The 22,315-nt window shown below is 39.6% G+C and overlaps 1 protein-coding gene across 2 annotated transcripts; it reads left to right on the plus strand.

Annotated features, from left to right (window-relative positions):
* The first annotated feature begins 692 nt into the window (after positions 1 to 692).
* LOC149258220 (uncharacterized) lies at positions 693 to 4,179 on the plus strand. Of its 2 annotated transcripts, none has more exons than XM_089371061.1 (3): positions 693 to 2,011; positions 2,529 to 2,649; positions 3,878 to 4,179. In XM_089371061.1, exons 1-3 carry the CDS (start codon positions 1,327 to 1,329, stop codon positions 3,879 to 3,881), a joined length of 810 nt encoding a protein of 269 aa, XP_089227187.1. In that variant the 5' UTR covers positions 693 to 1,326; the 3' UTR covers positions 3,882 to 4,179. The 2 variants fall into 2 exon arrangements, with proteins under 2 accessions (XP_089227187.1, XP_089227185.1); XM_089371059.1 differs by lacking the exon at positions 3,878 to 4,179 and adding an exon at positions 2,906 to 3,387.
* The last annotated feature ends 18,136 nt before the right edge of the window (positions 4,180 to 22,315 follow it).

The following is a 22,315-nucleotide window of genomic DNA, read 5'->3' on the forward strand; positions in this document are numbered from 1 at the left end:
AAAAACTAATTAAAAATCAAAATTTAAATTAAAAACAATATAATAACGTGATAAACTCTCTAAAAGTCTATAAATAACCAAAATTCGAGATGAAAACCTTGGAAACTTATAAAATAATCAAAATTACAAATATTAATTACAAAATAAATATTTGTATAACCGAAATTCCAAAACAAAACCTTACAAAGAATCAAAATTCCAAAGCAAAACCTTAGAGAGAATCAAAGTTCCAAAGTAAATTTTTATATTTAACTTTGCCCAACCAAGATTTCGTCTCGGAATCCTGCAAATAACCATAGATAAAGAACCAGTATTTATGACCAAAGACAAGGATTTACAAAGACTGTCTCCCATGGTTAATCAAGATATCCTCTTCCAAACAACCGAGGTTCCAGAACATGCTTTATGGAAAGTCAGTCTTGTAGTGAAGGTTTGCAGTTTAGACAACCACAATGGACCCACAGGACATAAAATGGTCAGAATTTGGAACCCAAGTGACCCAACAGTATAACTCATAAATTTGTTGGGCGGAGGCGCATGACGTCCGGAACAGAGAGGACAAATCCCGCATCACATCCTCCTCGTCAAATATAAAGTTGAAATGTGACAGAAAGCTTTACTGGATAGGAATCCTATGTCGCCCGGGGTTAGCGGGTAACAGCATCACTTATCTCGGTGGCCAGAATTCTCATTTAAGTCCCTAACCACGAAAATGTTACATAAGCATCATGAGCTTTAAACGGCCCCATGAAGCACAGCTGGTCTTCCGAGTCCCGACCGACAGATGCTCTGTGCAAGCTGTTACTTCATTTATTTCGTGAAAATCAAGTAGCTTCCCACCTTGTAGGAATCCGTGCCATCTCACCTGCTAAGCTCAGCTCATGGGTGTGCACTTAATTTTGATAAAAGCTTGTTTACCGACGAAGATACAGGCAATCGGTATAACTCTTAGGTTAATTGTAAAGAGGAACAAATGAAACATGAACAATCTTCCAAATTTTCAGCAGTTCACATGGCCTAAAACCCATTTGAGTAGCAAGTACATTCATGACTGGATAATGTTGGGTGTAATGAAATAGGATGCGGACTATTTGGAAGTTGGGTGCCAACATGGAACATGGAATACGGATGCCCACATGAATTTACCACTTTTTCATGTGAGAATGTAAGGGCTGCAGTACTCATTCAGGACTGTCATCCAGAGGTAAGGGACATGCTCGTTTCCTGAGCTTGGGCTTAATGAGATTATATTTCTATGAATTGGTAGGAATGGCGCTTTTGTTTTAGTTTCAGAAATGTAGTGCGCACCTTAGGTTTGTTGCTGTAATGCAAATGGATGAGTTGGAGAATTTCAAGCCACAGAAACAATTAGCACATATTATGTCTCTGGATTCTAATGTATCTGCGCAGCAAAACACGCCAATTTTGTATTCAGATATAAAAAGGAGTGATTATGGAGCAGAAAATGGATATGATTTGGAAAGTGGTATTGAGGTCACTGGACCAGAGGCTCCTTTTGCCAAAAAATTGTTGGGAAGAGTTGGGTATAGTAGGTTAAGCTTAATTCAGGGTATTAACAGTTCGGTAGGTGTACATTTAGGGAACGATGCCATTCAATGTGAGTCTGTCCAGGGGAAAGAATCTGAGATGAGATTTGCATTTCATCACAATGCACTGAAGGATTCAACTGTTCCTGTTGTTGCAGAACAGTCTCCGGGTATTGGTTTAGCAAAAGCAGTAGATAGAGATAAGAGTAGACATGATAATGACAACACTACTTTGAAACCAAGTTGGAAAAAACCTCCTAGGCCTCCTAGCAGAGCAGCGACGAATGCCCTGAAAGAAAAGGATATGAAGGGTATTTCTGATACAGCTTTGCTGTTAAGAAGAGCAAAGCTACAAAGAATGAGATCCATGAGAAAACACAAGTTTACGAAGCCTTCTTCGGTGAAAACAGGTTTCTGGGCCCTGTTGGTCACAATTTTCTTCTGTGTTATCATGATCATACAAGGTAGTCCCTACTCTTTTGCTTCCTCGTAACAAAGTGACAAATACCAGAGGTTTATTGTGTAGGAGTACAACGTTAACTAGATTATACTAGTAAAAGATTGTTCTAACCTTAAAAAAATGAACCCTAAACCCACAGGGAAGGTCTGTATGTTATATTAATATCATTAGAAGGATCATAGATTACTTCACGTTAGCTTTGTTTCATTATATACTGAATGGTGAATGTGATCATTATTTTTCTGTTCCTAGTCTGGGACAGCTACTATAATTGTCTTGTTCCGCAAAATTGAAAGAGGAATTCAGTGCAACCCTTAAGATAACCCTCTGTTAAAAGGCATTTTAACTGAAGTATTTAGCAATCATATCTTGGGATAGGATTTTGTAAGTCTGGTAAATCTTTAGGTTAATTTGCTGTAAGGATGAACATTCCGGTTACAATAAATCCATTATTTTTGTGTCGGCCTGATGAATTGGATCACTGGGAGAAGTTTATGTTTGCTTCACTTGCTGCTTTTCAGGTATATTTTCAGGAGGCACTGGTGGATCTCAAGGTTCATCACCGATATCAGGACAAACAATTCAAGTGGCTGTGCAAGATTTTGCTAGTCATGCCTCAAATAATGGATCGGGGCAACCGATGTAAGCCTCTCCTCCTTGCCCTTCCCTTAATTCCCAAATTGCCTAATATTAAGATGTCAAGTTTACCAAGTCCAGACATTAAACTAGGGCCTATGTCAAGGCCGATAAAAGAATTTTTTCTGCTAGAGATTCAGCGAGGTACAAGATAGTAGTTCTTCTGCTCACTATTTTGACATCTATTATTTGGGAAAAACTCTACATATTCTCTTGGCCTTTGGGGGATAGCTTCTGTATATTTTCGTGACTCTATTTGCAGATTGGACCAACTGTCAGTGCCGCCTCCTATTCAGTTCCAAGAAATCACATAACTGCAGATTTTCAGTCAGATGCAGCCAACTGAAGTCCATCATAATTCTTTGCTTTAACAGTTGTTTGCTGATGACTTTGATGAGCAAGAACTCGTGCTGTCTCTTCCGCCGTATATTTTACATTCCTTTGGTATGGAGACTATTAGATTGATCTAATTGGAACACGAACGGCGATATTCAAAATGTAATAGAGATAATGATCTATAGGCTTATATCAGGAGTGGGAGATTGCTATTGTACATACACATGATTAGGTTATTGTACCAGGCGTCCATTTTTGCAGAGCGACCAAGCTGATCCCCTTCAGAATCTATCAAAGAGTTTGGAAAATAAAAGGACAAGAAGATGGAAGAGAAATTACCTTCTGGGCCTGATCAGCATCTTCATTTGTTTATAGTTGCAAGATTGAATATATTTATATGATTTGAAACCAAGTGTGGAAGTTTTGCATGCTCATGTATAAGGTGGTAATTTTCGTGACATGATTAAACAATTATCTTTGAACAGTATCAGTTTTAGTGAAAGTTTCAACACCATCAGATTTAGTGAAGAAAGGACAGGAAAAATAAGAAATTGTTAGAACACTAAAGGCAAAATTGTACAGAAAATATTTTTGGGTGCCAATCTGTTACTCTAAACTTCTTGTCAACAGTATGTCACTATAACCAAAAAGCATGCACTTAATTAAAAAAATTGGGTATTTTCCATGTGCAGCATTGTTGTTGCCTGCATTTTGGGTTTAGTAGCTACAATAAAATTCATATAACTAAAAAGGAGTGAAAAATCGTTAGGAGTCAGTTAATAAAGTGTCACTGTCTTATGTTCATAATTTTGCTTACTCCTTTCACTGAAATGGAGGGCAACATTGTTAACAGACAATTAATATTGTCACTGTCTTCTGTTCATAATTTTTCTTACAGCTAGAGAAGGAAGATTTTGCTATATGGAAGTGATTGTTGGGCTGCATCATCCACCAAATTTGGCCCAGATTTTGGCACAAATTCAAGCAGGTTCAAGTGACGGAGACCACAAAGAAAATAGAAATCCAATGGCCTGCGTAATTATTTATAACACCAACAATAGCTCCAATTGGTTAGGAAGATCTATTGATATTATTCGGACTTCAAGAAGATCTATTGATATTATTCGGACTTTAAGATTATTATATGTCAAAAACACTGATATTTTTTCGAAGTGTAGTGAAGATTGCTAATGGTTTTCACATACTTTCTTTATGAGTACATACTTTCTTGTGTTACTCACACAGGATAACTATAATAAATAAATAAAATAAAAATTGTACAAATATATATTCAAAGTCAAATCAATCTGTAAAAGTATATTTTTCATGAAAATGCAGAATTTGCTTAACCTTATTAGCTTATTGATAGTATATTCACATTTTGAAGTTTTGTAAATCTTCATCAAAATATTATTGCTAAATAAAACAAGATTAATGAATATTGGAATAAAAAACTGAATTTCAAATAACATATTGAACTATAAAATCAGGATAACTATAATAAATAAATAAAATAAAAATTGTACAAATATATATTCAAAGTCAAATCAATCTGTAAAAGTATATTTTTCATGAAAATGCAGAATTTGCTTAACCTTATTAGCTTATTGATAGTATATTCACATTTTGAAGTTTTGTAAATCTTCATCAAAATATTATTGCTAAATAAAACAAGATTAATGAATATTGGAATAAAAAACTAAAAATTGAATTTCAAATAACATATTGAACTATAAAATAAAAACAAGTGACATATTGAACTATAAAATAAAAACAAGTGAAATTTAATAGCTCTCTAAAATGAATTTGCGGTAGAACTATAAAATAAAAACAAGTGACATATTGAACTATAAAATAAAAACAAGTGAAATTTAATAGCTCGAAATAATAGCTCTCTAAAATGAATTTGTGGTAGATAGTTTGTAATTTTTGTTGATTTTACATTTCAATTGATTCCTTATTCTTATCATAATTATTGTAATAAAACAACACAAAAGTTAAACATTGTCATATTTGTAAGTTAGAATAATAAATGTTATGTAGCATGATGGTAAGAGTGATGCATTGTGTTGTTATAAGGAGGAATGCCCAAGCTCTAGGGCTTGGAAGGGAGGTAGAATCACGACTTGATTTATGATAGAAAATTGGAAAACTAAAGCAACACGGGAAGGTGATAAGGAAAGGAAATAGGAACTAGGTTGAATGAGACTAAGTAAAATTATGTGAATGATGGGGTTGTAAGGTATTTTTATATGTTAATTTATCTTAAGTCTTGAAAGCAATAGATAGAAATAATAGTGAAATTAATAAATAAAAGAGAAATTGACTAGGGTTATTTAACCTTCTTCATTTTCACAAGTTAATTATTATTTGCAAAAAATTAAATAACATATGAAATGAAAGAGATTGGAATACCAGTGACAAAAGAGGAGTTTTACACTACCAAGTAGAGAAGCAATAAATAATCTAATTTTGGGTTTTAAAGAGGGGGAATATAGATGCTCTTGTTAAAGAGTCTTCCGAGTTTGATTGTCAAGTTGGAGGAGCAAGAAGAGGATGATAAATCCAAATAAACTTGCACATAAAACATGAAAAATCCCTTTCCCTACTCTACAATGACAATTAGAGTTAGTTCACTTAAGCAAGAGAGACCTGTTATCACCCCAAGAAACTCTCCTAGGTTGTATATCAGAGATGCTCGGGAACATTACAAACTCAACAAAAATGTTGGAAAATGGAGGATGAATGGAAGGAATGATGCATATTCAAGTCAGATAACCACTTCTAATATGCTTAACCCCAGACATGGGTGAACACCCTCAGACTACAAGGCTTTATACCACCAATTACTCACCGTTTGAGGAATAAGTGGAAATGGAGAATACTAATCACACCAGCAGATACACAGGACCCTGTGATGGCCAGCTGCAACCGGTAAAGAGGTCTGCAAATCTATTTTCTAATGCACAGACAGGATGACAGCGATCTGGTATTAAAACAATAGAAACCTGCATACAAATTCAATAATACTTACTAGAATCTAACACAGAGGTGGGATGACAGCCCCTATAATGTTAAACATCAAGAGCACATGAAAAATGCATAGTAGTCACAACCTGGAACAAAAAAGAAGTGGAAAGTGAGCAATTAACAGCAAAAGAAGCTTGCATTAGCTGAAAATGAAGAGCAGAAGCTGCAGATATCACAGTGGTTACAGTCTCCAGAAGTTGAACTTTACATCAAAATAACATTCATCAACCTGATTACATCTTGTTTTTTGGTATATATGGAGTTTGTTTACAAAATCGCTTTGTTGTTCTATGCGTGGAAGGGTCATAATGGACCACCAACCGCATTTACAATTAGATATGGGTCTCTGCTCCGAACTGTGTATTTTAATGAACAAAATCGGCCTTTCCGGTACTCTGTTGTACTTCGCAAACAGGTGGAATGTCGTGTTTATCTGCTCAAGGTTGTCCTTCTCGTCCTTCGGATGTACACTATGTTGAATGCAATGGGTGAAGTATTAACTGCGCAGAGCGCTGGATCATGGCCTCTTTCCTCCTTCGCACGCACAGGACAGACCAAAAACACGGAAACCGCATGGCAAATGAATGAGGGCCTGAGAATGAATATTGGTCGTTGGATGCAATTGACAAATGGCTAAGATCTGATGGTGGGAGGCGATGAGAAGACGCAAGGCAAAGCGGCTACGAGCCGTCGGATCGTGTAATCGAACGGTGGAGAACAGTTTGCGGAGGCCATCGGGAGGAGACGTGAATGGAGGATCGTGGGTCGTCGAATCACAGGATGGACGATCGGACGACTATCGAGTGGCAGAGGTGATCAAAGGTTAACGAGTGGGAGTCGTACGGGATGGGCGGTAAGCGGTTTCCCCGCACCGCTTACGGGAGGTGGGCGGTTTTCGTATGTGGGGGCGCGATCCAGTCTAACGGCGACATGTGGCAGGTAGGTCCGGCGAGAAAGCTGCTTTCCCCGGGGGCTATCGGACGTGCGGCTTTCAGCAGTGGGAGCAGCGTATAACGTTGGATCGCGCGGGATGTACAATCGGACGACGGAAAAAGGTAAAGGGTTAACAGTAGTGATGTGACTGGGTAAGCCGCGGGCCGGGGACTTTTTCGTTTGCGCATGGTTATATGGGTTCAACATTATAAGCACCCGGGGCTAAGCTGAAATGGGGCTCAGATGGATTTCGGGGGTTTATGGAGAAATTCAGAGCAAGATGGAAGAAAACAGGGGTGGCGGGAGTTATAAGGGTATAGGGCAAATGAGGGGAAAAGGGTAAAATGAACTGTTGCGAGCTCTTTTCTTGCAAAAACACACGGTTGCAGTGGTAATTTAATTCTCCAAATGCATAAGTGCATAGCAGAGCTAACACTAGCTTCTTCTAGGGATGAGATCCTCCCTGTGAGGTCTCAAGAACCTACAGATCAATGCCTTCCTTATGAAAAACAAACAAACTTCCTAGTGTTCCATTGGGCATGGAGTCTACTTTGTCTATACAAAACTGATAAAAACCAAATATTTACAACTTTTAAGGCCAAAGACCTTAAATCACATAATTCTTCAAAAAAACGCCCATTAATTGAGCCATCAAAAACTGTTTCTCCTCCCATACTTTTCAGTATGAAGGTGTTGTTCCCTTGAATCTGTAAAATGATGAAAGGCCCTGTCCAGAAAGCATCAAATTTCCCATGGTTTCTTTTCTTTTCCTTCAATGCATCCCACTTCAAAACCAAGTCATCAACATGAAAATTATTTGTTTTTGCCTTCTTGTCAAAGGCTTCCTTGATCTTTCTCTGATGTGCTGCAGCCTTTTCAACCAGTTGTTCTTTAATCTGATGTACCTCTGCTAAATTAGTGATCTTCTTTGCCATTTCTTTTTCCTCATTCTGCTCTTCTTGAAGGAATTTTGCCACAGGGAAAGTTAACTGAATTGGGAATACAGCTTCAGTGCCATATACCAGCTTGAAAGGAGAATTGCCTATGGATTTCTTAATGGTCACTCTGTCAGCCCACAGTGCATACTTAAGCTTTTAATCCTAATTCTTTTTGTTGTCTTATAACAGCGTCTTAATTATTCTTATCAAGCTTTTATTAGAGGATTCTGCTAGACCATTACCTTGAGGATAGTATGAGGTGGAATGAACAAGTTTAATACCCATTGAATCACACATTTCCACCAATTCCTTTGCCATGAAGGCTGCTACATTTTCTGTGAATAATTTATGTGGACAACCAAATCTGCTGAAGATATTCTCTGTCAAAAACTTCATGACCACATTATGATCAGCCTTCCTGGTAGGAATTGCTTCAATCCACATAGTGGAATAATCAGTGGCTACTAATATCCATATGTGCTGGCCACTGGAATGTGGATTGATTTCTCCAATGAAATCCAAGCCCCACTGCTGAAAAGGACCTTTTGCATGTATTGGTTCTAAGGGCAGGGACTTCAACTGCTGTTTTCCTTCAAATCTTTGGCACCTGTCATAAGATTTAACAAAATCAAATACATCAGAAAATAAAGTGGGCCAATAGTACCTAGCTCTGAGAATCTTATGGGCAGTGGATTTCCAATAATGATGCCCTCCACACATACTGGAATGAAACTGTTGCATAACTTCTTTTGACTGTTCTTTGTCCAGACACCTCAAAAGCAATTCAGATGGATCCCTCCAATAGAGCAGATTTTCATAAATACAATATTTTTTTGCCCTAAGCTTTATAGTTCTGGCTTGACCTTGAGTGAATCCTGAGGGAATTTCTAGCTTCAGCAAAAAATTAATTATTGTCGAATACTAATCACATGAAGCTAGATTTTCTTCCACTAACTGCTTTCTCTCAGGTTCAGCTGCTTCCTCTCTTTTATTTGTCTGACCAATTTCTGCAATTGTGCACAGGGAATCAATATCCAATGATCTGCAATTTTCCTCAGCTAACAACCTGGCAAGGCCCTGACCTCTGACCAGCTTTGTGGGCTTTAATTCTATATTAAATTCTATCATCTTTGCAATCCATTTAGCCCTCCTTCCATCAGCATCAGGTTGTGTTAAAACATCTTTTATTGCAGCAGAGGGTACATATGCAATTATCTTGGAATGCAATATATAAACTCTGAAAGCTTTCAAGGATTTAATAAGAGCATATGCCTGTTTTTCAATAATATCATACCTAAGTTCAGCATCCCTCAAGTTCTTGCTGAAAAATGCCACCGGATGCTCTGAACCACCTTCATCTGCTTGCAATAAAACTGTTGCAATGGTATCTTCAGAGGCAAATAAAAATATATGAAACTCCTTGCTGTAGTCTGGGCTGCTTAGAGTAGAAGCTTTCATGATGGCCTTTTTAATAGACTCAAATGATTTTCTTGTTATATCAATCCATTTGATTTCTGCCCCTTCTTCAACATGGAGGTAATGTGCTTCACATATTCAGCGCAATTCGGGATAAACCTCCTTACAAAGTTAATCTTGCCCAGAAAGGGCTGAATATCCTTTTTTGATCTTGGGACAGACAAAGTCTATATTGCTTTTACTCTTTTTGAGTCAATTTAGACACCTTCAGCAGAAACAATATGTTCTAACAGCTTGCCTTCATCTAAAGCAAATTGTGACTTTTTAGGATTGACTGAAATCCCAAACCTTCTACACTTCAAGAACATTTTTTTCAAATGCTGCAAATGATTTTGATGGTTGCTAGAGTAAACTGTTATGTCATCAAAGTAGATAAGGACAAATTTATCCTTCTCTCCTACAAATGCTATATCCATAGCTCTCTGAAATGTTGCTCCAGCGTTCATCAACCCAAAAGGCATCTTGGCATACATAAAAGTGCCCCAAGGAGTGGTAAATGTAGTCTTCTCTTGATCATCTGGATGCACAGCGATCTAATCAAAACTTAAAAAACCATCCAAGAAAGACATTACTTTGGCTCTTGAGATCTTTTGCAGCAAATGCTCCATCTTTGGTAGAGGATAGTTGTCTTTCTTAGAGCATTTGTTTAAGTTTCTGAAATCAACATACAATCTGATTCTCCATTCTTCTTCCTCACTATCACTAAATTGGCTACCCAATTTGAATATCTGAGAGGGACTATGATCTTGGCAGCCAATAATTTTTTAATTTCCTTTTCAATTAGAGGAAGAAGCATACAATTTATTGGTCTCAGCCTCTGTTTGAAAGGAATGGTGTCTTTCTCCTGAGGGATTTTATGCTGGATTATATTTTTATCATACGTTTTTAGGTCACTATACTCCCGGGCAAACACATCAGAAAATTGCTTCATTAAATTGCAGTATTCAGCTCTTTGATCAGCAGACAGATGAGTGGATAGACTTATGTATCTAGGCTGACTTGGACTTCCTATATCATGCTTACTGACTGCAGATTGGTCTTCTTTTTGGGCAGCCTTGTAAGGCACATCATTTTAGTCAAACAGTCTTTCTAGAGGAATTAAACCCGGAATATGATTGCTGGGAAGTTGGACAATGCTTTCTTTGTCAATTTTATTTCTACGCTGGGATTGGGGATTTTCTTCCAAGGCTTCATTCTCTTGATCAATTTGCATTTCAGAAAACTCATCAATCACTTGTAGGAACCTTCTTATCTCATCATCATCATAAAAAAATTTCCAATACTGGACATTGTCAGGCAAGGATGGTCTATATTTCATTTGGACTTCATAAACCAGTCTGGGAGGCATTGGAGGGATAAATAGACTAGCAAAAACAGCAAGGGAATCAGCAAGCTGATTTTGGGCTCTAGGAATATATGAAATACAGAAATAATCAAAAGAATCTCTGATTCTCCATACCTCATCTCTATATGCTTTCAGCCTTGGGTGCTTTGCCTGAAATGTTTTATTTACTTGCTAAATGATCAAATCAACATCTCCAAATATCTTTATGCTTCTGATTCCTTTATATTTTGTTGCATTAAGGCCCAATAGCAAATCCTCATACTCTGCTATATTGTTTGTGACCTGAAAAGCCAGCTTAAAAGACAGCTGTATGTTTTCTTTCTCTGGAGATACTAGCACCACCCTTGCTCCTGCAGTCTCCCTGGAACAAGCTCCATCAAAGAACATCTCCCAAACCTGACTTCCTTGCTCTTTCTCGACCAGAACAATTTGTTTCTTGATCTGCATTGAGACCTTCTGAAATTCTTCTATTTGGAGAATGCATGCTCCAAAATCAGTGTCCACTGCATAAATAGGATGATTAGTAGGATTCTTCTCATCACTGATGATGTATGGAAATTGTACTTCTGTATACAACCTCCTACGTTCTCCTCCAAAAACTGGGACAGTGGCATAAGATAGATCATTCTGTAATGTCCCACCTAATCTCTTAATCCGTCCTCTGGACAGCAGCATGCCAAACTTGGGAGGCACATCTGCTACCACAATATCCATCATCATACTCTTCATGGGCAGCTGAGTTAAGGTAATGGCTAGATCTTTGATTAATCACAAGCATTTCACTTTCCTTGAATCAAATGAGAATAAATCATGATATGGTCTAGTGATGTCAAGGCCTAATTCTTCCATGACAGCTTTAGGCATTAAATTGTGGCTGGCCCCTATGTCTAGCAACCAATTGTGGAGGATTTTGTCATGAATGGTCAAGGAGACATAAAAATATGGAGAATTATTATCAGCAGGTTCAATCATAGGGCTGAGCACAATGCCAGGCTTGTCATCTTGTAAATTGACAGAGTCAGTGGAGGCTTATGAAGTTTCCAGCGCAAGAGCTTCAAGGATAGGCTTTCGAAGCATTTCACTCTTTACCAACTCTACCAGAGGCACAGAGATTTTCATCTTCTGGACTTCTGACTCTAAGCTGAAAGAGGAAGGTAATTTATTAGAACCTCTTACCACTTGAATTGGAGCTTTGAGGATAACTGTATCAGCTGCTGGTCTTCTTTGTCTGATATTCTGTGACTGTGTTTGGACAGCAGCTCTTTGAGTAGGATTCTCCTTAACATTTTTTGCATTTGACCTCAGATCGTATCTTTGCTGCTCCTCAGTTTGCAGAACAGCTTCTCTGTCCCATTCTTGACTGTCTTGTTCTTGCAGCAAAGATTTTTCATAAGCAGTGAATGTCAAAAATGCAGCACTGCCTTTATCTTCCATGCAGTGAATTTTATCCTCATCTTAAAATTGTTCCTCCTCCATGACTACATTTTGGAAAGGATCTTTAACATTCTTTCTTCTTTTAATTCTTTACCCCTCTGAATTATTTGTAACTGATCATTTGCTCTTCTGAATGGATTTGGATTTCTTGGAGCAAATGTGTTCTGCTGCCTTGTTTTCCCTGAATTTTGCTCAACCTTCCGCTTAGATATTTCAACAGCCAATGACTCTATCATCTTAGTCATTTTGTCTAATTTAGGCTCTGAAGATGATGTAGAGGAGGTAGAAGCCTGACCTCTCTGCCTCCTTCTGTCAGCTTGACTCTTTAGTTTTTCTACAGCCATGATATTGGACTCTACTTCTAGCTCTGCATCCTGCATGTCTGCCAGCGTAGCACATCTCCTTTCTCTCAACAATAGGCAGAAATCAGAGTCAAAAGCATTGGCATAAGTGAGTTTGGCAGAGGTGGGGGTAGGCTTTACCTCAACTGGTATCTTACTATACATACGATTGAATCTTTTATTAAAATCAGGCAATGATTTGCCATTTTCCCTCTTCAAGTTACCAAACTTAGTATGATAATATAGCAAGTCCTTTTTATCTCCCCAATGCTTCAAAAATGCATCATCTAATGCTTCAATATCTGTTATAGATCTCTGGGGTAATTCTCTGAACCATTTTCTAGCCTCTCCATCAAGGCTCTGGAAAAAAACTCGCATCCACACATCATTTTCACTTATATCTAAATTATCAGCATAACTGTAAAAATCTTATAGGTGTTCTTCTGTTGTCACTCCCTCTATGCCAGTGAACTTGGGAATATATTTCTGATATTCTCCCACAAGCATAGGATTTAAAGGAACAGGCAAGACCAAAGGTCCATATCTAGCAGCAACAATTCTTTCTATCTTCGTAGGTACTTTCTGTCTTGCCATGACTGGGGTATTTGGAAAAATACTAGCAGATTGAGCAGTATGAAACAATGAAATGGATGAAAGAGACAAAGGGATGTTCTGGACTATATGGGAAACTTTCTTTGGACTGAGATTCAAATGGGAACTAACTGAACAAGGGGCTGTATTAATCTCTGAAGGAATTTCCTTACTAACGGTGTTGGGCTCTAAATCTTCAAACTGTATATCTTTAGCAATAACTTTATCTTTCATAGATGCATGAGATTTCTTAGGCTTACCTGATCCTGATGCCCCTTTCTGTGATGCTTTCTTCGATTTAACAGTCCTCTCAGGGTCAGGCACTAGTTCAGCTGGTGATTTCTGAGGATTTCTTCGAGTATGTCTCACAGACTGAGCCAGAACTTCAATGTGGAGTCGCCAAATGTTGGTCTTCCTCCACTGGAGTCGCCAGATAGATGATTACAACCAAATTATGTGCTCAGACCTTGTCTATCATCAAAATCTGGAACTGTGTGGTTCTCCCAAGGAAGCTGAGTTTCAATCTCCTCTCTCCGGCAACGACGCCAGTTAATGTTATCACTCCAAGAAACTCTCCTAGGTTGTATATCAGAGATGCTCGGGAACATTACAAACTCAACAAAAATGTTGGAAAATGGAAGATGAATGGAAGGAATGATGCATATTCAAGCCAGATAACTACTTATACTATGCTTAACCCCAGACATGGATGAACACCCTCAGACTACAAGGCTTTAGACCACCAATTACTCACTGTTTGAGGAATAAGTGGAAATGGAGAATATTGATCATACCAGCAGATACACAGGACCCTGTGATGGCCAGCTGCAACCAGTAAAGAGGTCTGCAAATCTATTTTCTAATGCATAGACAGGATGACAACGATCTGGTATTAAAACAACAGAAACCTGCATACAAATTCAATAATACTTACTATAATCTAACACAGAGGTGGGATGACAGCCCCTCTAATGCTAAACATCAAGAGCACATGAAAAATGCATAGCAGGCACGGCCTGGAACAAAGAAGAAGTGGAAAGTGAACAATTAATAGCAAAAGAAGCTTGCATTAGCTGAAAATAAAAACCAGAAGCTACAGGTATCACAGTAGTTACAGTCTCCAAAAGTTGAACTTTACATCAAAATAACATTCATCAACCTGATTACATCTTGTTTTTTGGTATATATCGAGTTTGTTTACAAAATTGCTCTGTTGTTCTATGCATGGAGGGGTCATAATAGACCACCAACCGCATTAACAATTAGATATGGGTCTCTGCTGCGAACTGTGTATTTTAATGAACAAAATCGGCCTTTCTGGTACTCTGTTGTACTTCACGAACCGGTGGAATGCCGTGTTTATCTGCTCAAGGTTGTCCTTCTCATCCTTCGGATGTACATTGTGTTGAATGGTGAAGTATTAACTGCGCAGAGTGTTGGATCATTGCCTCTTTCTTCCTTCGCGCACATAGGATAGACCAAAAACACGGAAACCGCATGGCAAATGAATGAGGGCCTGAGAATGAATATTGGTCGTTGGATGCAACTGACGGATGGCTGAGATCTGATGGTGGGAGGCGATGGGAAGACACAAGGCGAAGCGGCTACGAGCTGTCGGATCATGTAATCAAACGGTGGAGAACAGTTTACGGAGGCCATCGAGAGGAGACGTGAATGGAGGATTGTGGGTCGTCGGATCGAGGGATGGATGATCAGACGGCTATCGGGCGGCGGAGGTGATCGAAGGTTAACGAGTGGGAGTCGTATGATATGAGCGGTAAGCGGTTTCCCCGCATCGCTTACGGGAGGTGGGCGGTTTCCGTATGTGGGGGCACGATCCAGTGTAATGGCGACATGTGGCAGGTAGGTCCGACGGGAAAACCACTTTCCCCACGAGCTATCGGACATGCGGCTTTCGGCGGCAAGAGCAGCGTATAACGTTGGATCGCGCGGGATGTACAATCGGACGACGAAAAAAGGTAAAGGGTTAACAGTAGTGATGTGACTGGGTAAGCCATGGGCCGGGGACTTTTTCATTTGCGCGCGGTTATATGGGTTCAACATTATAAGCACCCGGTGCTAAGCTGAAATGGGGCTTGGATGGATTTCCGGGATTTATGGAGAAATTCAGAGCAAGACGGAGGAAAATAGGGGTGGCGGGAGTTATAAGGGTATAGAGCAAATGAGGGGAAAAGGGTAAAATAAACTGTTGCGAGTTCTTTTCTTGCAAAAACACACGGCCACAGTTGTAATTTAATTCTCCAAGTGCATAAGTGCATAGCAGAGCTAACAAGACCCATATAATATACTTGATTATTCAACTAAAGTAATGCATGTAAAGCAATGTCAAATCAATATATTGTCTTGCAGGTACATCCACCCTTAAAATGTTTCTTTGGGGGCCCATAAAAGGACAAAGATCTATCCTAATTTTCTATCCACAACTTTGATTGGGTGAAACCATGTGCTTTTATGCCAAGTTCATTGTTTCCCATATTGCAAATCCTTTCGAGAAAATATCCCTATGTGCCATGGACCTAAAATATTGTACACTGCAATGTTTCCTCAAGTGCCCGTGTTTGGTATTTTTCCTTGAGATCAGAGAGCGTTGCAAAGTAAAGACTAAAAAACATGTTCCTTCATCATCCAAAAAGTGGATTAGCAATAACATGAGAAAGAAATGAATGCATGAGATTGGTCCATGATAATTCACATGCTTGTACGTCAACAACTATAGATTTGTAACAAACAATTAAGATTGCACTCATCAAGAAGTGATTAACAACCCACATCCATCCATGTAATTTGAGCCCACAAGAAATTTGATCCTAAAAATGTCATGAATGGCCTAGATTTCTCCCACAATATGAGATCTACAGTCAAGATCTATATATAAAAAAGGATAAGGAAGAGGAGATACCTAGTCCTAAAAATGTCGCAAATAGCCCAAATTGCTCCTACAAAGTGATATTGTCAACTTACAATTACCTGCACAAAATTAATACAAAGAAAGACTTGGTCTCAAAATTGTTGTGACTCTTGTACAGTGAAGATCTATTTATAAAAAAGATAAGGAAGAGGAAATACCTAGTCCTAAAAATGTCGCAAATAGCCCAAATTGCTCCCACAAAGTGAGATTGGCAACTTACAATTATCTGCACAAAATTAATACAAAGAAAGACTTGGTCTCAAAATTGTTGTGACTCTTGTAAAGATACTGTTAGTGTCGGTCTTGAGCCCTCCATCGGTGATCAAAAGCTCTTTGCATATGCATAGGTAGGTGTCTCATCAGTGTCAGTTTTGCATCCCGTTAGGCATGCCATAAAACTGATGGAGGAGCTGGTCCTTGTTCCCTTCTTGGCTTTGCTGGATCAGGTCATATCATAATGAGGTTGGGTCATATTTGTTTTTATTTTTGTCTTGAGGTCCCAAGTCTTAGGTCTAGGGTTTTGGTCAAAAATCACTGCAAGGTCATGAGTCAAAGGTCCATGAGTGCCCAGCAAGCCAGAAGGAGGTATGTACATATGTTCCATTGATATTTTTCATCAGCTACAGATCATTTATACCTTGGTTTTAAAAACCCTGTTTTTAAACCCAAGGTCATGTAATATTTGTAAAAAAATAAGGAAAATTTCAAAAGTCTTCAAAATGTCGGCAATAACCCTGGTCTCCTCGCCAGACTCCATCAGATAGTCAATCTGCAAAAAGAATGAAGTTAAAGCGCCTCAAAAGCTAAATTCAGGACAAAGCAACTCAAAAAGCAGTGTTAAAAGTGAATGCCAAAATAGAACATTAGAGAGTGGGTTTTGTGATTTAAATTTTTTCAAATTCAACCTACAAGAGCTAAATTTCCCTCTAAACATTTCATTATGCCTCTATGAGCTAACAAAGAGGAGCAAGAGGGCGAAAATAGTGAGGGAGGTCGAATTGCAGTGAATTGGAGAGTTTTTCTGGTGCGCGACCACTCGGGCAGGGTGCGCGACCACCTGGGCGGTGCGCGACCACTCGAGCCCTCCTCCGCAGTGCAAATTTTACACTGGCGCGACCACTCCAACCCTGCGCGCAACCACTCGAGCTGTAAATTGCAGAATCGGCCCAAACTCACTCGAATTGCCTTGTGACTTGTAAATTGCTCGAGGTAGGCCTTTCAAATGTTTTGAATGTTGAAAATAAGGATGATGAGCTTGTGTTTGTGCATTTTTATCATCAAAATTATGAAGAGAAATAGGTTAAGTGATTGCTTGTTCTTGTAGGCAATTTTGCTAGGGTTATGTTTGATTTCAAGGTTTTTAATTCCTTTTTATTCCCTCCATTACTCCTATTAGATTTACACTTGTCATCATGTGTCTCAATCTCATCTCATTTGCAAAGAATGAATCTCAAATCCCCATTCCCTACACCTAAAACCCTAATCCCTTTCATATGCATCCCTAAAACCTAAACCCTCTATACAAATCTGTCCCAAAACCCTAATTCATTCCCCACAGCAATATCATTATAAAAATATGTAAAACCACAGCAAAGATCAAATAGTGATGTGAAAATGAAAGAGCAATTGCAATAATAAAACAAAAGGACAAAAAACAGAGAAAAAAGATTACTATGTGTAGCCAAGTTATTGCAAAGACAAAAGAAACTTATTGCTGTGTATAGTCCTCATAAAAACAGTGAAAAGGAGGCTGTTATTCATAACAAGAACAAAGTAAATACAGCTGTACCTATTTGTTAAAGGACAGGTTGCCTTGAAATGTTGTTTGTAAAGGAGAATTGCTGTGTTTCCAGACCCAAACCTATGTATCTTTTTCCTTCTATTCCCCTAGATGCTATACATCTCCTTTCTCTTTGAATATGTCAAATAACGCCTTTCCCCTCCCCTTATGACAAATGCAATTTAATCCCTTATTGCCCCTTAGCATCAAAAGCATATCAGTCCCTTGGAAAAACAGAGTATGCTTCAAAATGTACAGTCAAAGGACATAATTGAAAAGCAATCTTTTGATGCTAGTTATCATTGTTTCTTTATACCCCTGTAATCATGCTATCCTTTATCCCCTGTTGAAAATTGTATTGTCCTTTCCCTTGGTGACCCTATTACATGTTTTCCCTAATAAAGATATGTCTTTGCAAATGATTTCCCAATGATGAGAGATGGGATAACATGTTTGACATTGTGTGAATTATTCCTTAAAAGTTCCCTGTTTTTATATATTTTCCCATTCCTTATGATAAAATCCCTCCCCTAACATTTCCCTCATGGTTTTTCCCCTTGAAAACAGCATACTTCTCAGCATGTTGCAGGCAGGGCAGCAGTCAATTTTGCCTATTTTCTCCACCTTGCTCAATAACACCATGTCAACCACTGAAACTAATGAGCAAGGTGATGACCGGTCTTCTTCTACGGAGGTTGAGACACAGCAGAGGCCTCGTAAGGGTGGCAAAGGTGGTCATCATAGGAGAGAAGAGCCCACATCTTTAGCAGAATTACAGGCATGCCCTTTGGCAGTGACTTGTTTCCAGTACATGTCATGTTTCCAGTTTTGTGAGAGGCTTGCCCAGATTCAGCACCACAGGGAGTTGGCTCGACTATTTGTTTTGCACCTTCATGATGGACAGGTCACTCTTGCAGGGGTGAATTTTGTGTGTTCTCCTGAGATGATTTCAGAGGCTACCGGGATACCCAATGTGGGTGAGGTGTGGCCAAAGCGCAAGTGGCTGGATTTTGTCTATTTTGAGCCATATGTCAGGCCAACATTCACACATAACTTGTCAGGGAACTTTCCTTTCAGATTCCTCCGGAGGGAGTATGCTCCTATCATGCGGCTTATCATGCATTACTTCACATGCGAGGGAAGGTTTTCACGAGTCTTTGCTTGTCACATTCACCTGTTGATGCACTTTACCCGGGTGAGGATGATGAACATCCCGGTTTACTTTTTCCAGGACATTCAGAGGATGGTGTCCGTGTTTCAGAGGCAGACCCCAGCTCAGCAACATAGGAGTTTGTGCCATCATGGTCTTATCCAGCTCATTGTTTCCCATCAGCTGAGTCAGCAGGGCATTTCATGGGCAGATTTCATTTCCCGTGAGTTCTTTACACAGCCACAGCCAGAGCCAGAAACCATTTATGAGGAGGGAGGTCCATCACACCAGCCCGAGATTATTGTTCCGAGACATATGGCTTCTTCACCTCGGGTCACCTATCAGAGAGGTCCTAGGACCTTATTTGCAGCAGCTCGACGAGTATTTTCTCCACAGCAGGTGGAAGGGGTCTCGTCATCTTCTTCAGATCAACGAGTGTTATCTCCACACCAGGTGGAAGGGGCCTCGCATTCTTCATCAGCAGAGGCAGTACCGGAGGGCAAGCAGCCCATGGTCGAGGACGATAGAGTTGGCGATACACACCATGATTTCATTGACCTTGATGCTCGCTCCCTCACTTCAGATTTGCATGAGATCATCCGACAGAGAGAGGCGGAAAACCTCGTGTTGCAGCAGAAGCTCCAAATGGCTCAATGGACCATCACTTATCTGGAGCAGCGCAACAGACAATTAGAGGCGGAGAAAGAACTTGATGAGCTATGGAGGATCCGCGGTAATAGAGGCTTGAACCGTAGGAGGCCCGGTGACTTGCTGCCCAAGGAGAGGGAGTCCATGCTTATTCGTGTGAATGCACACTTGGAGAGACTGTTGGAGAAAGCCAACAAGGACAAAGGGCTGCTACGAAACATGAAGAACCATTACTGGGCAAGGTTACAAGTTTGTAAGGCAAAAATGAAGATACTCCAAAGGAAGTTGTCCGAGGCCCAAAAGAGGAAGAAGAAGACCAACCCGCTCTGTATCTTGGCTGAGGCCTCTCTTACTCACCAAGATACTCACTAGCCTTCTTCTAGCAGCAAAAGCAAAAAATTTGAGAAGTTTTGGAGCATTTTTGACATTTTTGAGAAATTTACAGGTTTTGGCCGTTGGAGTGGTCTCACCCCGCGCGCGACCACTCGGGGGGACAGCTCAGAATGAGAAAAACTTTGCATTTTTGGAATTTTCAGGCATAAATACACTTGCCTATGCATGGGGTCAAGTTTTTATGGAGATTTGGGCCTCCAAAAGCTTAAAATACATGCAAATTTTGACTTTCTGCCCACTTTTTGAGTTGCAGAAAGCTGTCTTGGGAGAAATGACTTTTGAGGGGTCAAATCAACTCCAAATTCAGAAATTCTAGTTGGGTTGGAAAGTAGACTCACAGACCTTTCCAATGAGCTATCTTGCACCTGATTTGGACACCAGGAAGGCCCTCAAACACAGCTGCCAATGCGCGCGACCACTCCAAGGCAGGGGCGCGACCACTCAGGGAAATTTTGCCAGTTTGACCATTTCAGCGTGCAAAACTCAGTTTTTACTATGGTTGACTTTTAATGCTTGTAAATGATGGATTTTTGGATAATTTTCATGGCACATGGATACATTTACTCCCCTTCAACCCTTCTAGAAGTTTCCTTGATGTAAATAGTGAATATTAAATGCATGGATGGGTTACCTAAGATTTAGAGGCAAGTTGTTTTGACTGCCTATTATCTAGTGCTTAGTTTAGAATTAGTTCAAACTGCTCCTAGGAAGCTGAGCTCGACCCCTAGAGGTGGGGAAAGGAGTTAGATTATCTATATTATGTCTTCTCTTACTCATTTTCATGGTTGGACTCTTGAGGGAGAAGCTCTATTGTATATTTTACTTGTATCTCTGCAATTTGAGGAAGAGGAAGGCCAGGGTTTTGCAGACATCATTGTGGATTATTGTGTTGATGGTGTGTTTCCTACTTGTCATTGTAAGTGTGTTTATGTGTTCCATCTCTTATTCTATTGCTGCTAATTAAACAAAAGAAGTGATAAAGTTTGAATTCATGCATGCCATGCTCAGCTTTCAATTTTGTTTAATATTTATGTTTTCCACTGTCTAGAGAGGATTCAAAGTCATTGTTTGCTCTCTTTAGCTCCCTCTCTTTCTTCCTTGATCATCCATCTCAGCTTAAGGCATCAGCACAAACTCCTTCCTTGCCCCAAAGACCCACCTGCAAAAACTGAGCCCAATCCCCACACCCTGAATTGCACTCCCTCCAATTGCCACCAAAAACCCCAAAAACTTTAAATCAACCCTCCTCATCAGTTTACTAGCCTAATATCTTTGATCCTAATTGGTCAGCTCACCCCATTGAGAAAATACCTTGAGTCTGACCGGAGAGAGCCTTCTCCTTCCTCGTAGGGCTAGCTACGAGGTGTAATGGTTTGATGTAGCCTTGAGATTTGTCTATCTCAGCCTAGGTGAAATTTCAAGCGCTAACATAGTGGCGACCATACTGGGGAGAACAAACTTGTTTGTGTGTTGATGTGTGTGTTTCGCAAGTCTTAGACGGAGCCTGAAGTTACGCCAGGTAGCCTTTGAACACGCTCTTGTTTTACTTCAGCGTTAGTAGATAAACGCTGCTTCAGTCAATCTCCGTGAGCTTCTGAAACCCTCACTTCAGTGGCATCTTTATCCCAGTATCATTATGGACTCTAAGCTTCGGATGATAGGCTAAGAGTTTCCATACGGCTGAGCGGTTTTTCCTTTCCTAGTCTATTCGCGAAAACAAGCTGGCTACTGATCCAAGACCAATTGTTAGATCTAATTCATGCCCAGCTATTTTTGAGTATCTTGAAGATCTTGATTTCGATGAAAGTTTTGAGTTGTCGTTGTTTAAAGCTAAATCTGAAAGTGCACTTGCTACTCTAGTTCCTAATCCTGATTTTGCAGCTGCTATTGAATTCGAGAGGCATAATAAATTAGTTGAAAATTTCATTTTGAGGAATCTCCAGACACGTGTACAAGCTACAACTCTTGCTGATTTCCTTGAAAATATCTCTGGTCATATTGGATCTTCTATCACGGCGCATGAACAGTCAAATCCCCCTTATATTGCCATCACTCCCATAGTTACTCATCCCCCATCTACAGTTGTCTCGCCTTCGGTTTCACACACTACTTCTCCTCCTCTTACTCCTCATACTGCCACACCTACCCCGCCTGCTACTCCAAGACCTACATTACCAAGAAAAATGGCAGCCCGGTTTGCCCCACTTGTATTGCCTGCTAATCTTCATGATATGCCTGCTGATTACCAAAGTAAAATTCCCATGTTCGATGGCACTCCACAAAGTATTACAGCATAGCAACATATCGATAAAATGTCCACTTTCTTTGATCTATATGAGTTAGATGAA

Source organism: Pinus tabuliformis, chromosome 6, assembly GCF_031772625.1.
Source record: "Pinus tabuliformis cultivar Carrire ecotype Pingquan chromosome 6, CPIR1, whole genome shotgun sequence".
NCBI classification, from domain to species: Eukaryota; Viridiplantae; Streptophyta; class Pinopsida; order Pinales; family Pinaceae; genus Pinus; species Pinus tabuliformis.

Excerpts from the sequence above, each read along its gene's own strand:
- LOC149258220 (XM_089371059.1), top strand. The coding sequence starts at position 1,327 with ATGCAAATGGATGAGTTGGAGAATTTCAAGCCACAGAAACAATTAGCA. Across the intron at positions 2,012-2,528 it reads TGTTATCATGATCATACAAG|GTATATTTTCAGGAGGCACT; the intron begins GTAGTCCCTACT and ends GCTGCTTTTCAG. Across the intron at positions 2,650-2,905 it reads AATGGATCGGGGCAACCGAT|ATTGGACCAACTGTCAGTGC; the intron begins GTAAGCCTCTCC and ends CTCTATTTGCAG.